Raw genomic sequence first — 16573 nt, forward strand, 5'->3', positions numbered from 1 at the left:
CCGCAGGGATCCTCACCGGGATCTGTGGGGACATGGGATACCGGGGTGTGACAGCATGGGGGGCAGCGAGGGCTGGGCGGCTTCCCAAATCTGGGGTATGTGTGTGGGTGCCCAAATCCTGGGTACGTGTGTGGGTACCCAACTCCGGGGTACGTGTGTGGATACCGAACTCTGGGGTACGTGCGTGTGTACCCAAATTCTGTGTGTGTGTGTGGGTTCCCAACTCTGGGGTACATGTGTGGGTACCCAAATCTGGGTTACATGTGTGGATACCGAACTCTGGGGTACGTGCGTGTGTACCCAAATTCTGGGTGTGTGTGTGGGTTCCCAACTCTGGGGTATGTGTGTGGGTTCCCAAATCCTGGGCATAGCCACGGCAGCCCGGTCACTACGGCACACTCCTGCCAGTGGAAGGTAACACTGCAGGACTGCGCTCTCAGCCAGGAGTCGTGTGGCCCAGCTCACGTCAGCGCCGCACCACAGCAGTTGTGTGCTGTTACCCGACGTGGGGGTTGTTCTCCTGCCCGCATCCCTCAGGAACACCAAGCACCGTCAGCTGGGGCAGCTCAGGGCGAGCCGCTTCCAGTCACAGCCCGCCCGCTGCGGTGTAAGGCGTGCGGAGAGGCGGCCGCCTTGACTCGCCCTTTGGTGCGGACGCAGGAATTTCACTTTTTAGGGCGATTTCTCCAAATTATCTGGAGCGTAAAGGAGTTCCTTACGGAGAACGGACAAGCTTGAAGGGGCCCCTTCACGCCACCCCCCCCCCCCCCCCCCGCAAAAGTCTGTCAGGGCCGGGCGGGGCGGGGCGGCGCGGCGCGCGGGGGGACTTTTTTTTCCCGGCGTGCCCCGCGCGGACGCCGCGGGGTGCTGCGTCACGGCGCCGGGCCGCGCTAGTCTCTGCGTGGCCGGCCGCGGGTGCGGACGCGCGCCGCCATCATGGCCTCCGCCGCCGCGCTCCCGGCCCCCCCCGCCGCCGCCCCTGCCGCCGCCGTCGCCACAGCCGCCGCCCCGCCGGCCCCCTCCTGCTCCTCCGCCGCCGCCGCCGCCGCCCCGGGTATCCTGATCGGCGACCGGCTGTACTCGGAGGTGTCGCTGACCATCGACCACTCGCTGATCCCCGAGGAGCGCCTGTCGCCTACGCCGTCCATGCAGGACGGCCTGGACCTGCAGTGCGAGACCGACCTGCGCATCCTGGGCTGCGAGCTCATCCAGGCGGCCGGCATCCTCCTCCGCCTGCCGCAGGTCGGGGAGGGGGCTGAGCCGGGCCGGGCCGTGAGGAGGGGGGGGGGCGGCCGCCATTGTGGCGCGGCGGGGCGGGGCGGGGCGGGGGGGGGCGGCGGGTGCCCGGCACAAAATGGCGGCCGGGCGGGCTGAGGGCCTCCCTCAGTGACTGACTGACTGACTGACGGCCTCCCTCACTGACCGACCGCCGCTCCGTCTCCGCAGGTGGCCATGGCGACGGGGCAGGTGCTGTTTCATCGCTTCTTCTACTCCAAGTCCTTCGTCAAACACAGCTTCGAGGTGAGCGCGGCGCGGCGCTGTGCCGCTCCCTGAAGGCCTTCAGGCCACGCTTCTCCTTAATTACCTAGCGTTAATTTTTTATCGCCGTTCAAATAACCCGGTGGAAATGGGCTTCCTTTCAGATTGTTGCGATGGCCTGCATCAATCTTGCGTCCAAAATCGAAGAGGCGCCTCGGCGTATAAGGGATGTGATCAACGTGTTCCATCACTTGCGCCAGCTAAGAGCAAAAAGGTAAGAGTAGTTTCCGTCTCGGCACCAGCATCTTTTGTCACTAATGTGCGCTGCAGTTCTCAATCCACAGTATTTTTCCAGGCTAAGTTCAACGACCTAAAATTGAGAAAGGAGCGCGCATTGGCTGCTATGTAGGCAGTACAGCTCAGTGCTGACTTCTTCTAACATTACTTTTGACTGTTTGGTAGAGCCTCTTTTATTACTTATTTAGCTACAAGTTTTTTGAGTATCAGTTGTAGTTTTAGGTCCGTGGTTGTAGTTTTAGGTATGCTATTAATTGATTTTTTTTGATGTCTCATAGGTCTTGAAAGGTAGTGCTAGGTATGATGAGCCAATTAGTGGGTTGGTGCATATTCTCTAGTCTTTTAACAGTGTTCAGTAGTCCTAATGCTTTTCTTGTGGTAGCGTGTACCCACCCAAATGGGGTTATAGTGGCAATAAAGTACCAGTTTACAAAAGACGAAAGCTGAACTTCTCTCAGCGATAGCAGTATTACTTTTTAGAAGTAGCAGTTTTAGAATCTGAAGCAAGTATGGTTTGGCCTACAGTGTTTACAGCTTTAATGACTCGACTTCAACAAGGAATGTATAATTGAGCCTTGGAAGCTGAAGGCATCTTTAATTGCAAAAAGTGAGACTTCTGTTTTTTTATGGCATTGTGTGTTCGTGTCAGTCAGTAAAGTGGGAGTGTGAGCTTACCTGATCTGTGCGCAGATCCGGATAATTTGTGTGTTCTAGTTGTAGAGCTGTTCTCAGCTGCTAGTGCCTAATACTGCTTTTTTGTGTGTAAAGTGATGTATGTTCTCATGTGTAAAGCAAATTAACACGGAGTGTTGGAGGCAGCAAGGAATGGTTGAAAGGAAGGAGTTACTGTTAAACGTAAGATATCTCTTAAATACGTGGTGCAGCAGTGTTACAGACAGGTTGGAGACTTCAGCTGTGGTGAAGTCGCTTTACTTTCAGTATCCGATCGCTTAGAACTCGGGGTAATTTATAGTTCTAGAGAGGTGGTCGTTTTCAACTAGATGTTTAAATTCACACTTTCACGTCTTGCTCAGTATTATCAACAGGAGCTCAAACTGAGTTGCGTTAACTTTTCAAAGCAGAGTAGAAATCCCTTAGGGAAGCCAGCTGTTTCTTGGTACGTTTATTTTGGTTGTGTTGGCTTCTAAAATGTCGGCTTTTATTGCCTCGTGCTCAAGTTCTAGTTAGCTTCAGATACAAGAAGAATGGTCTAGTGTTGTACAATGAAAGGAACTTAGTTTTGTGGGTTGTTTTTCTTTGCTTTTCCTTTGAAGCTGTTGGCCCCGAGAGAGTTTTTTGAAGTTACGCTGAAGGTGACTTCTGTAGTATTGTTTCTTAACCACAGTTGTGAGAAAGGAGTCTGGTTATTGGATTATTGAAGCTGGTTCAGAGATTCGTAATGTTTTGGCCTTGATCCAGGCGTTGAAGGTTAATTAATCATATGCAATGCTTTTCTTTGCAAGGAGAATACAAATTAGTTTTTTCTTTGTGCCATGCAAAGGATCAGAGAAACTGAACTTAACCTGTGAACTTAAATCTTTCCAGCTAGCCTGTTCCAAATCAGAATGTCACTTTTGCATGTTACATGGTGTCTAAAACGCATCATGTCGAGAGAAATCGTGCACTCCTACCCATTATTTTCTGGAGAAATGGGTATTGTTGCTGTGAGATTCTGAGTGAATCTGCATGAAATTAATCTAAAGATGCCGAAGTCTGACATTCAGGCTTGCTTTTCTTTTTTTTTACAAGCAGGATGTAAACGTTTTTCTGTACTTTTTACAAGATTACAATCACATAATCTGTACACGTTATTAACTTCAACTCTTTTTTCCCTTGCAACCGACTATACAGCGACCAGCTACATTTACCAAAGCCTGGGTGATGTGGAGTGGTACATAAAGATGAAGCTGTCGTCATGGCAACAGTGAGTGAAGTATCGAAAATCCCCAAGGAGAAGCCAGTGCTCTGAGAATAGGTCACTGGAATCGGGGGACTAACAGGTTGGCCGCTGGTGAACCATTTGGAAGAACTCCTGTATCTTGTTATAAGCTTTTTTCTTTGCTGTCCAGGTTTTTAGAATACTAGCTTAATCTTCTTTTATCTGAAGCTAACACTTAAGCCGTAGCTAGTTTCTCACACACAACCCAGAACTGAAATGAAGTTAGGCTGCTGTACTTTTTTTTTTTGCTTCTAGTCTAGTATTTCTGTTAACTGAAGCTCTTAACCCCACACGTGAAGGTTGAGTAGTTTGAGTGGGCTTGCTTTCTTAAACAATTTTGGTTTCTTGGTTCCACTTTCTGGATCTGTGTAATTGTAGCTTGAATCCATAGTAAAACTTGCCTTCACAAAGGTACAGAAGTCTTACATTTGTAAAGTTTTTTTATATGAATGATTATATAAGTGCTCCCTTATATGTGTGTTTGCAGAATGGGAATTGCACTGGAATTTCCTGTTTGTAAGTCTTGTAGTCAACTGAGTTGCTGTTAGGTGGTATTTCTAATACTGAGAAATGAGAAAAAGCTTTAAAAGAAGTGTTTTGGACAAGCACGTTTTCTTTGGAATCTTTCACAAGCATATGTCATGTAGTATTGCATGTGAAATGTTTGTGTGCATGAAGAAAAGCTCGTATTATGAAAAATACTGCTTTTTTAAAATGTGTGCTGAAACATCTCTGTTCTGAGCCAAGTACAACTTATGTTTAACATGCAGAATGTAGTTTTAAGTTGATTTTATTTATCTTAAATGTGCCTGAAAGCTGCAGAAAGGCCTTACGAGGCTTCAACCAAATGTGACTCCTGTCATCTGTAACCTTGCAAGCGTTGGTCTGAGAGGCTTACTCAGCTGTTATGCACCTCTGCTGCAGCGGTCAGGTTTATACACTTATGTTGAAGTGGCCTGCATTAATTCACAAAACGTAGCATTCTTAACTGGTCTATAAATGTACAGTGCTTGTATTTACAGTGTTGGAGACAAACGTAGAACCTGACTTCTTCTCATATTGACTGGCATAAGAGAGATCTGTCTGCTCTTTGAAACGAGATGCTGATGTTACGCTGCACTTACCAGAAGTACTTTTTGCACTTTAAACAAAACCACACGCAGGGTACTTTTCCTCCAACGTATTAGACATTCCAAAGACATGCAATTTTAATATTGCATCTAATGAAGCTGTGGTTGTGTCAAGAGCACAGATCTTGTTTGTCAGAGGGATTAAAAAAAGGATATTTATAATTCTGTTGTGAACACATTATGGTCCATTTATCTTCTGGGTTGTTGTGCTGTCTCCAAATCCAGATGAAGTTCTGTGACTGGATGGGCTCACCAGAACGGGCACTGTGTGCTCTCTGTATAAGGTCGTGTCTGGAGCACTAGTGCTGGTTTTTAAGAACAGACTCAATGTAGGCTTTTGTAATACTTCCTTGCTATATAGGGCTTGAAGCTTATATTTCATATATAGGCTTATCAAGTAATTTTCTCTGCCGGGTTACCTGGACCTAAAAACAATTCCTGCTTGGACTGAGAGCTAAGTGCAGCAAATACAGTAGCAAAGCTCCTCCTACTGCCTTTCCGAGTAGGAATGCTCAGAAGTTTTCCACTTGGAAACATCTGAAGCTCACAACTTGTAAATAACTGCACATCCCAACACTTGGGAGTTGATGGCAACAGTGCCTAACTGACCAACCTTTTTCGGTGGGGAACTTCCCTTGTGCTAATGATAATGTGCAGTGAAGTCTTATGCAGATTTGTAACTTTGCATAAGTAGATAAAAGGCCACAACTGTCTCTGTATTTCTGGGAATACCATCAAATAAACTGATGGTTTTTTCATGGCTTCCTTGGTAGATCTCTGGAACTTGAGTGTCATAGGTGACCAAGGTAACTCAAGACAACAGAGTAAAGCACACTTCCAAATGTCTATTAATTTTGAGTTTCCCATCACTTAGCTGTTGAGCGTATATGAGCAGTTTGTAGTGATTCTCTGGCCATGTAGGACTGTGAAAACATCAAGCGAAGTAAGGCTTACAGTCTTTCCTGTTGCACTTCTAGCTGGCTTGTTGTTTTCATGGTAATGACTTTCTTAAAGAGCTGTCAGGGAATGGAACCTGTGAAAGGTAGTGAGCCTGCTGCAGGTCCTTAAGTGATCCCACCTGGTCATGCTGTCTCACTTCTGATCTTAAATCCTAGCTGCTCTAGCTGTTTGATGTAAGGTGGATGCCTCTGAAGTGTTGTGCTAACAAGCTAAGATGAGCCTGGATGCCTAAACCTCAGTTCCCTAGGCTCTCAGTGACTCACAGACCCTGTTATGCTGGTGATGGCTAGATAAAATTGTGTGAAGAGATGCTATTTAAAACTCAGCGTCGTTAGGTGAAACCAGTTGGAAGTGAATCAGTTTCATTGTTTTGAAGAACTTAAGTTGGTTCTCTGAAACAGTCTGCTACCCCAGAGCTTTATGTTCAGACTGCGTTTGCAGTTTTTTCTGATGAGTAAAATAATACCACAACTCCTCTGGAGAAGTAGTCACGTTAAACTTCAAAAGTCTGTTCTCCAGTTACTTTCTGAAAAACTACGTCTTTTGACTGGATCGTATTTAAAATAGCTGTAATCGCAAGGCACGGAAACTTGCTGTGATGAAAGTCGCTGTGAATGGATGAGAGAAGTGACTTCTACGTAACGGAGAGCACTGAGAGAAGTAGTACGGTTCATACTTGAGCTGCGGGTCCTTCCTGGCACCATGAAGCCGCAGGAGTTGATTTCAAGTTGTTCTTCTTCCCCTTTGGGAAGAGCTGGGGGGAGCTCCGTGCTTCCTTTAACCAGTGGTGATAAGCATCCTTCCAGGTGACTGCAGAAACCTTACCTGGAGTAAATTGTGAATTACTGCAGCGGGGGAGCCCTTCAGTTAGCCTTGTGATTCAGCTGACCCTTTCTTCCTGGGGTGGGGTTTTTGAGCGTTCCTTCTGCTCTGACCTGTCAGGGAAAAGAAACGTGATCAACGTGTGGAACATGCATTGGGCCCAAAAAGACAACTTAGCAGTGAAACATTTTGCCTGATAAAATAGGTGCTGTGTTTGGGATCCACTTTGCATTACTGTTTTCTGTTCAAGATAATGTAAAACGAATTTGTCACCAGTGTTTGGAATGAACTAGGTTTATGGTAGAAACAGTCTGTGGTTTATTAGAGTGTAACTAGCTGCGAAAATACTGTTCTGCACTGGAAAGCAAAGGGAATCTGTAGGGCGTATTACAGACAGGGCAACGGCTGAGTTTTATTTGAGGAACTGGGTACAGCGTGTGGAATGATCAAAGGTGAACCCTCAGCACAGACTAAGGAAAGAAAAGTTGGGGTGTGGTGCTTGTGCATAAACCAGCTTATTTCCAGCTTATTTATATTTCCAGCTTGTTTATATTTCAGCTGAAATTCAAAAAAAGGCCTTGAGTTCAGTTTCTGGATTTGTGAGGAACGAGGAGTTGACTTGCTAGTGCTAGACTTAGGAGTTTTTCTTTGTCAAATGAGTGATTGGTTTACAAATGCAAATACTGATCAGTGGATGCAGCGTGCAGAACCACAGGCAGATCATAGAGTTTAAATTCGTTGCTTTACCAGGCTTTTTGTACGTTGCAGTAGCAGGGCTGTCTCCTCTCAAGATCTGAATAATTTTGACTTGTGGTGCATAGGAAACTACAGTTTGAAAAGCACAAGTCTGCTACTTCAATGTCAGTAAAACTGTTCAGAAAGCTCTTCTAGCTTGTTCTTGCTTTGAAGTCCTGCCTAGCAAAGGTAGTTGCATCACGCTCCTTCCCCCGTCGCTATCAAGAAGTAAAAAGGCTCCCTGAGATCCTCACTGTAAAGGTGGCTTCCTTCCCAGCAGCTGGACCAACGTAGTTTGCATACACAGTAGGACAAGTTGGTTTTTATTTTAGCCATCTAATCTGAAGCAGTCAATTGCAGAAACTAAACTAGTTTATCTAAACTTGGACAGCACAAGATTAATGCTTAAACTTGCTTGCAGGAGTTGAAAACCGGATTCTGTTGCCATTAGTTGGTTGGAAGGGAAAACAGAGATGCACTATTTTTGGATATGCAAAACAGTTTTGATTTTATTTCTTGCAAACTATAGGACTCCAAGCCCCCTGATACTTGATCAGAACTACATAAACACCAAAAATCAAGTAATCAAAGCAGAAAGGAGGGTACTGAAGGAGTTGGGATTTTGTGTTCATGTCAAGCATCCGCATAAGGTGAGTTATCAAAAATAACGTAGATGTAAATATTATTCTACCGTGAAGGCAGCCCTGTGAGCTGTGGGACAAAAACGCAGATGTAAAAATGATCTGATTTCATTTATTTATTCCATAGTAGCCGTCACGAATGTATTTGCAACAGTGTTTGAGCTAATAGCCATATTGATTTTGGTAGAAATTGCTTCCTTGGAAAGTGTTAAAGGTGACTGTCTTTCAAAATCACAGAAAAGGAGCAAAATAGAGTATTGTCTGAACACAGTGGGCTGAGGTGTGGGCTTAGAGTACGTAATCGGCAAAGGAGGAGCCACCATTGTTTTGGAATGCCATTTGGTTTACGTAGTTATTTCCTGTCTGTTGCCTTATATGTTAGAACTGAGTCTCTTTTTTTCCCCCCTTTTCCCTCAGATCATTGTTATGTATTTACAAGTCTTAGAATGTGAACGTAATCAAACCCTGGTACAGACGGCCTGGTAAGTTGTTTTCCGTTCTCTTCCTAGCCAGGAAAATAGTAGCAGAAATAATAAGCCTGATGATCCATATGCAAAGCAATGAGATGTAAGTTATTACATAAATACCTACTTTTAAAATACTCTGGAGCTTGTTTCTGCTTACTATTTTCATGGCTTGATTCCATTCTGTAATGGAGAACTCAATTTAACTTTGTTCTTTTTTCTACTCTTTAATTAAAGGGTAGTCCATGATGGTAAGTCATAGAGCTCTGCCCTCTGCACCTCAGCCCATGACCTGGGGATGGCCTGTTTGGCTGCCCTTCTCTCCAGCCAACCCAGTGCAAGCTCTCATCCGAGATTCACTGAAGTGGTCCATATCCATCGGGCAGCATCTTCTAGTTCTGTCTGGGTGTCAAAAGGATTTGTATATTTGCTTTTAGAAGTACCTGTTAAAAATGTCTCTAAATGTGTTTATTGCCTAGCTACTGTATACTGTAGTGTATTTAAAGGGCCCGTGGACACATTGGGTAGATTTTCTGCCAAGATAAATTCAGCTAATTTAACTCTTGGCTAGACTCAAGGTTTTTGTTTTGTTTTGTTTTTTAAAAAAAATACAGTGCATGCAGCATGTTCACGTAGTATCCATGTGGGGCACTGTTCCTTAGAGCCAATAATTCCTGACTGCTGTTTGTTTCTTCCCCATAGCTCAGAAATTTAGAAATTGCGGGAGGTCTCTGCTGTTTGAGCATCTCTCTTGGCATCTGTTTCTTGGCGGTGCCACCGTGCTGGAAGAAAAGTAGCTTAGTGGAGTAGTTCCAGTACTAACTTGTAGGTCTCTTTCTAATGTGAAGATTTTGAGTGCAGTGAGCAGATCAGATTCTTCCCTTTCTGGATGAAGTTAATGTTAATCAAGGTACACGTAGGATTTAAATGTGATGTTCTGTGAACTCCATAGGTTGCATCTAGCCTCTGGAAAATGGTAGGTTAAAAATATCCTGTATTTTCGTGCTTGCATTTGAATTTGAAACATACTGACTTGGAAATGTGAAAACATTGATGTTTAAAGCGAACGGACAGATGAAAAGTACTTGCTAGATTGTTAACTATGGACACTTCATGGTGCAACTTGACGTAACTGGGGAGAAGCTATTAACTTGCATTGGTGTTTAGAAACAATGGCAATGGAGCAAACTGATTTTACAGAAGTAACAAATGTAAACATCAACTACAATAATTCTAAAGAAACTGTTTAATATTATAAGAGAAAAAATAATAAAGTCAATTGAGTCTCCAGAACTGTTATCCTCTAAGTAGAAGGATGTAAACCTAAGATCCAACCTTGCCTAAATTCCTTTTTTGTAGGAATTACATGAATGACAGCCTTCGAACAAATGTGTTTGTTCGCTTTCAGCCAGAGACTATAGCATGTGCTTGCATTTATCTCGCTGCTAGAGCTCTGCAGGTAAGCATTAATCTTTCTTTGGTTTGCTATGGCTTTTATCACTAGTAACTTGTTTTCAAGAAAACAGTAGTGAAAATGCCTAAAACAAAGTGTAGTCCGTAATATCTAATTAAGGCTTTAATTTGTTTTCAGATTCCACTGCCTACCCGCCCTCACTGGTTCTTGCTCTTTGGCACTACAGAAGAGGACATTCAGGAGATCTGCTTAACAACTCTTAAGCTCTATACCAGGAAGAAGGTAACTTCATTAAATCTTTGGGTTTTTTTCCAGTTCAGTGTTTGTGGCTGCTTGAGTTGTCCCATAGTTGTCTGGGAGTGTTTGGGAACACGTATGTACAAATCTGCTAATCCGAACAGCTCTGCTGTGTGGCTGCTCCTCTCTCCGAGGCAGGGGTGAGAGCACATGACAGAAGTCGGTCCCGTTTCTGGGCAGATGGTTAAAGGGCGTGTATCCTGGGGAAATGGGACAGAGCTACGAATTGTGTAAGTCTCTTACCACTTCGTTATTTTAACAGCCCAATTACGAATTTCTGGATAAAGAAGTAGAAAAGAGGAAAATGGCACTACAGGAAGCTAAACTGAAGGCAAAAGGTTTAAATCCAGATGGAACTCCAGCGCTCTCAACACTGGGGGGCTTTTCGCCCGCATCCAAACCATGTAAGCTTGTTCTCTGAACAGAAACTTGCGTAGTACTGTTTGAGACCAGTAGTGCACACCTGCATATTGGGGTGTTTGAAAAAATGTAGGTTTGCCCTGTGAGCTCTTGAAAAATTTAGACTTTATCTCACAGAAATAAGAAACTAGAAATTTTCTTTTTTTTAAAACAAATTCTAAAAGCTGTTATTGATAACTTGAAATAGAAAATCAGAAAGAAAGAGGGCTTGCTATTCCACTCCCCTGTACTTCCACAAATGAGGCAGTGATATATTAATGGTGCGTTGAACTCATTATCTGAGTTTCCAGAGGTGTTTGAGTTAGCAAATGGAAATTTCTCCTGAACAATGAAAGGGCTTTCTCATTTCTGGGAAGTGGGGGCCTAGCGTAGAGTCTGAATGAAAGCAAGACCTATGGTGGGGTTGCTGAATATCAGTTATGAGCAGACCAACTTGGAGAAAGCTGCTGACGGGGTTTTGGCTTTCTCTACTTTTGTGTTAAACTGATGAGTCCTGTTGGAAGCTGTGGTTTAAGTCTTATACAGCATGCCTGTCTTTCCTGTCAGCAGGCCAGATCTAAGTGTGTTTCTTATGTAGTGGTCCTTCCATGAAAAGGAAGATAAAATTTTGGACTGTAGCAGTTTTCTGTCCATGAAGTTAGATTGGCTTCATAATGTGCTTGGCTGAGTAGGGGACAGCCTCTCAACCTGGAGGAGCTTTTGACCTTGTCCTGGGAGTATCTCAGTTTGGATTATCAACTGAAGTTTTATTTTTTTTTATTCCTGTATTTGTACCACTGATTTAAAAATCTGTGATTTTTGCTCTTCGGTCTTAATTATTTCTACGCTATTGAAAATTAACTGTCATGATAACAAGTGAGGATGGGTATTCGTGGGCCATAAAGGCAGGCTTTATTTTGTACCGTTTGAGCCCTGGTGAACCAGGTCCCAGGTGAGCCTGTTGCTTGGCTTGAAGGTCAGCGGTGTCCCTCACGAGGGGTGTCTCTCACCCCGTTCGGTCAGTTGGCTTCAAACTGCCATGTGTGTACCCACGGGCATCTTACAGTTCTGTTCTCAAGGGGGAATGAAGTGGGAGCTCTTGAGTTTTATTTCCATTTCTTGCAAAGTACTGGTGAGGGTACATAAAAGGTACAATGTGGTCATGACAAAGTCTGAGTAAAATACCTAATCTTGAATTTCAATTCGTAGCTTCCCCAAGAGAAGTAAAAACTGAAGAGAAGAGTCCAGTACCTCTGAATACCAAAACCATTAAAAAAGAGCCAGAAGAAAGGCAGCAAGCTTCGAAGAGCCCTTACAACGGGTAGGTGAAAATTTTTTTCCTGGTTTTGAGGAGTCTTCTGTAAAAAGGGTCTCTTTAACTGAAGTACAGTGAACTACTTTTGAGTTACTTAACGGAAGTAATGAGTATCTCAGAAGTGTAACCCTATTTCTCTCTTCTCTCTGCCCCTGTCCAAAGCATGAGGAAGGAAAGCAAGAGAAGCAGAAGCAGCAGAAGTGCTAGTCGGTCGAGGTCAAGAACAAAGTCACGGTCTCGATCTCATACTCCCAGGCGGCAGTAAGTAGTGTGCTGCTTGGTTGGTGTGAGGTTTGGGGGGACGGTGGTTTGTGGTTTTGTTTTTTTTTGAGGAAACGTCTTTTTGTCCATAATTAGTTCTTTGTTACATTTTATGGGATAAGAAGAGAGCTGTGCAGGGAGTAGATGAGGCAGTGATAGCTGCTGGCAATATCTACTTTGTTAAAGAATCTTCTGGCTGGTATCTAGGGTGGAAACTGCCAATGTGGGTATTAACAAAGTGTTCCCCTTAAGTGTTGCTGATTTGTCAAATAATTGCAGATTGGTTACTGACTTTTTTCATTGAATCTGATGTTGAGGGGAAGCTCCATGACAAGGCAGAAGAATTGCAAAAGATGCTGTGTTCTGGTTTGGGGCTCTTGTGTTGTTCTTTTAAAGGAGCACAACTCAAAGGTGTATTGGTGTATTGTGGGAATGCCACTATCATTCATCAGCTGTCTATTCTGGAGAAATATTCCTGACTTCTTCCAGTAGCTTGGAAGTTTCTAAACAGAAAAAAACAAGCGTATTTCTCACTTCTCCATCCCCGCTATGTGAATGAAATGTTTTAACTTGTTAACATTTTTCTGTAAGCTACAATAACAGGCGGAGTCTGTCTGGGACGTACAGCTCAAGATCGAGAAGCAGGTCCCGCAGCCACAGCGGCAGCCCTCGCAGGCATCACAACCACGGCTCGCCGCATCTGAAAGCCAAGCATAGCAGGGAAGAGTTGAAGAGCGCGAACAGACACGGTCACAAAAGGAAAAAATCCCGTTCACGTTCGCAGAGCAAGTCCAGGGATCATTCTGACGTCGCCAAGAAACACAGGCACGAGCGGGGCCACCATAGAGACAGGCGCGAAAGATCCCGCTCCTTTGAGAGATCTCACAAAGGCAAGCACCACAGCAGCAGTCGGTCAGGACACAGCAGGCACAGGCGCTGAGGCCTGAGCCTGCGCTAGGTCCTAGCTAAGCCTGTATATAACCCAATAAATGGACTCTTACTTGAGAACAAAGGAATCGATTAGGATTTGTTTAATTTAAGCCCAATATCTGATTTTTCTAAAACACGTAGAACGTTTTCTTTTGGGAAAGGAACTGTTACCAACTTTTGCACATAATACCTTAGCAGTATCAAATTGATGGAAAACAATGATCAGGTGAAATTGTATGTATTAGAGTTGTGTATTGTTTATCGCTATGAGAACTGGAGAGTGGATTTCTGTACAAAAGCAAAATGTACCTTATTTTTATACAAGTCAATTGCAGACACTTATATTTAAGTATAGTTATTTGTTTAAACGATGGTGGATACTTTCTTACACTGGTTTTAGTCTGCATGTGTTAAAAGATTTTTACAAGAAATAAAATATAAGGCTTTTTTTTTACTGCCTGCTGGATGTCAAATGTATTGAGACTACTAAAAGCAATTTTCTTAAACTTTGCACTTTGTCTGTTGGATATCAGTGGGCCACTTAAAAAAAAAAATATCGACGTGCTTCTGGAACAAACAAAACACTTGGAGCTATTTAGAGGGAACCGTGGAAAGCTCTAGAAATGTGCGTACCTCTTAGCACAGGCAGCCAGGAAGCCGGATGCACTTCTGATGCATGCAGTAGGAACACGTGAGCAGGGACCCAGCTCTGTGGAGCTTGGTGGGCTGGCAGGGAGGGGAAGCCGTGAAGGAGCCGCGTTTCACAAGCCATGGGTGGGACACTTGAGCCCCAGCTTTCTGTTCAGCTGTCCCTCGGGAGCGGGGCGTTCTCCCCTGCGCCCTTCCTTCAGCTGCTGCTGGCAGGAGCTAAGATGTTGTTGTCTGCTCCTTGCTTCCCCAGGGCCGGCCTGTTAGGGCTGCATGTGCAACGCAGGAGAAGTTACCAAGGTTTTCGTGTCCCCGTCCCCTGCACTTCCCTAATGTTCTTCCCTGATGCCTTACTGTTATCCAGCTGCTGTGACAGTGTCCAGTGCCACTGCAAGCCAAGGTGGTTGGCACCTGACACTGCTCTGTGGCTGTAGTTGCAGACAGAAAAGGGGAGAAAGGGTGAGGAGGGGTTTTGGTTCTATCAGTTGCTGCTTAGACAATAAAACGTTAAGCTTAAAGGTACGAGGTGTCTGCCGTCATCACAAGCTTTGGACAGTAACCTGCAGACCTTTGGGTATGGAAACAACACAGCATAAAAACATCTTGACTCTCCTGAAAAGCTTCTCGCAGCTCAGTGGCTGTGGGTGACGTGGCACTCAGGCAGCACAGGAGAGGGCAAAGCCCAAGGCCGAGTGAGCTGGTAACCGATAGGGTCCGGCGCTGTGCGGTGTCGGGAGCCAGCGCCAGTCACTGGGCAAAAAGTCTGCAGCCCTAAAAAGCGAAAGGGGGAAAAGCGATTGAGCAAAAGCTTCTCGAAGTGGTGTGTTCCTGTAAGCAGCTGCCCAACATCCTGCCAGACCCGATTTGTATCTGTTCTCTAGAAATTCAGAAAGGGATTTTTTTTTTTTTGAAAAGTTGGAAAAGATAAATGTGTTTCTCTGTTTCTTGGTTACCTCTGTTTTGTTGTTGTGTTTTGTCTTTTTTTTTTAATCTGCAAAAACTTGGCCTATATTTCACGTTGTTTGTTGCTTTCAGAAAGTTGTGTTACTATGGAAATTAACGTTTTTCCATAGATACAGGTATTTAGATAGTTCGGGGCAGTGATAACAGTTCTACAGTAGCACAAACAGCTCCAGCTCTGAGTGTCGGGGTTCGTGTATTGGAGAGAAACTTGGAGTGGGCTCAGCCTGTGTGTGTGTGAGCGCTAATTACCCTTCTGTACTCCTAGTGCCCGGCGCTCCAGAGCTGAAGAGCAGAAGTTGTCTCCCGTACAGAGCTGGAACATCTGGCGACGTGAAACGTCTAGACACCATCTGCTGCAGATTGCTTACACAGGGAGCTTGCAGTCAGCTAGCAGAAGTTCGGTGTTTGCCTAATCTTTCCTGGGGGGAAAAAAATGTGTTCAGTCAGCTTTGTTGGTGGTGGCCGTAACCACGTAACACCTTTGAAAAAAACAGGCCATGAAATAAATGTGTTTGGTTACTGAAACACAAGGGGCACATCTGTCTCTAAGCCCACCTGAACTGGGGCCGGTGCTGTGGAGAGGAGAGGTGCTGGGGAGACGAGTGCCCAGGGGCGCCACTGGGGAGCCCCTGGGCTCTGGCTGGGCTTCGCCTTGCCCAAGCTGTGGATTCCTCAGCCTCTTCAGCTCATTTAGAGGGGAGAAAGCTGCCCCCCCAGAACAAACCGTGCCGTCGGTTAAAGGGATGGGGGGCAAAAGCTGTGGCAAAGCAAAAACCGCCAGCTTGCTCGCGGCGTGACGCGGGCCGTGCTGGGAGGCGATGTCACCTGCTGGGGCAGGCAGTGAAGCGCCAGCCGGGGACTTTGATCAGGGCCTTGCTCTGTTGTATTGCACTTACCTGCTAGGTCCGCGGCAGTAACAATCGAAAAGAAGTCAAAGCCTCGTGTAAGGATGGTCCTGCATTATTTTTACAACCAGATCTCGTGTGTCTCCCAGGATTTTGGAGCGTCGTTAGGTGTTCGCTGAGGTTCAAATCACAGAAATTAACAGCTGGGGTACCGCTGGACCTGTAAGCCTTCAGGCTATGCTCATACATCTCGGTAGTTGAAAAGCGTTTTTCTTTAATGCTTGTTATTTTTAAACTCTGTCTTAAAATTCCAAGTCTCTTGTGTGTGCTTGAGTCACTAATGGGAACGCTTAATCAGCTGAAACTTCTTTCTGAGCGATGTCATGGTTTTGGTGGCCCACCGCTGACATCTGGGTGTGAGAACACCCATGGCAGCCGTGACTTCGCTGCAGCTTCTGTCCCAAGTGGCACGTGTGCGGCCTCGCTCCGCTGGGCCCGGCCTTCGGGATGGGCCCACGCAGCCACATCAGGCAGTGGAAACGAGATTGAAGCATTTTGGGAGTGAGCTGGGGTTTTGAGTGCCCCGCGTGGGTCGTTTGTGTCTGAAATAGCTTGTAGCTCTGTGCTTTGCTTTTGGGTTTTTGTTTGTTTGTTTGTTTGTTTCAAGGGATCCCAAGGCGTTAAGGGAGACCCAGCTGCAGAGTTCCTGACCCTTTTCTATTCAAATGTGTTTCTTGACTGTTACCGATGTGTAATGGTGTAATGGTTCATCGTGCAGGAAAGCAGAGAATGAAGCACGCGCTGCTTACGCCGCCCTTACAGCACCAGCAGGAGTTTAAGACGCAAAATCCTCTGTTCCCAGAGTAAATAAGCAGCCCTGGCGGTCTGTTGGTCTTCGGCTGTAACTGGCGTACGTCCTTCATGCTGCAGAGCATTATGTAACGCGCACAGTAAGCACAGTAAGACCACGTTTAAACATTTACCCTTCGGAGTGGAAATGCTTTTATGGTAAAAATAGACTCCTGAATGCTCCA

General features: G+C 45.3%; 1 protein-coding gene across 1 annotated transcript; it reads left to right on the forward strand.

Annotated features, from left to right (window-relative positions):
* The first annotated feature begins 343 nt into the window (after positions 1-343).
* CCNL1 (cyclin L1) lies at positions 344-13541 on the forward strand. The gene is made up of 11 exons (XM_083849512.1): positions 344-1242; positions 1447-1521; positions 1644-1753; positions 7892-8012; positions 8421-8485; positions 9827-9926; positions 10059-10163; positions 10441-10582; positions 11787-11898; positions 12055-12153; positions 12745-13541. Exons 1-11 carry the CDS (start codon positions 937-939, stop codon positions 13091-13093), a joined length of 1584 nt encoding a protein of 527 aa, XP_083705638.1. The 5' UTR covers positions 344-936; the 3' UTR covers positions 13094-13541.
* The last annotated feature ends 3032 nt before the right edge of the window (positions 13542-16573 follow it).

The sequence above is a fragment of the Anser anser genome, assembly GCF_964211835.1.
Source record: "Anser anser genome assembly, chromosome: 9".
Classification (NCBI taxonomy): domain Eukaryota; kingdom Metazoa; phylum Chordata; class Aves; order Anseriformes; family Anatidae; genus Anser; species Anser anser.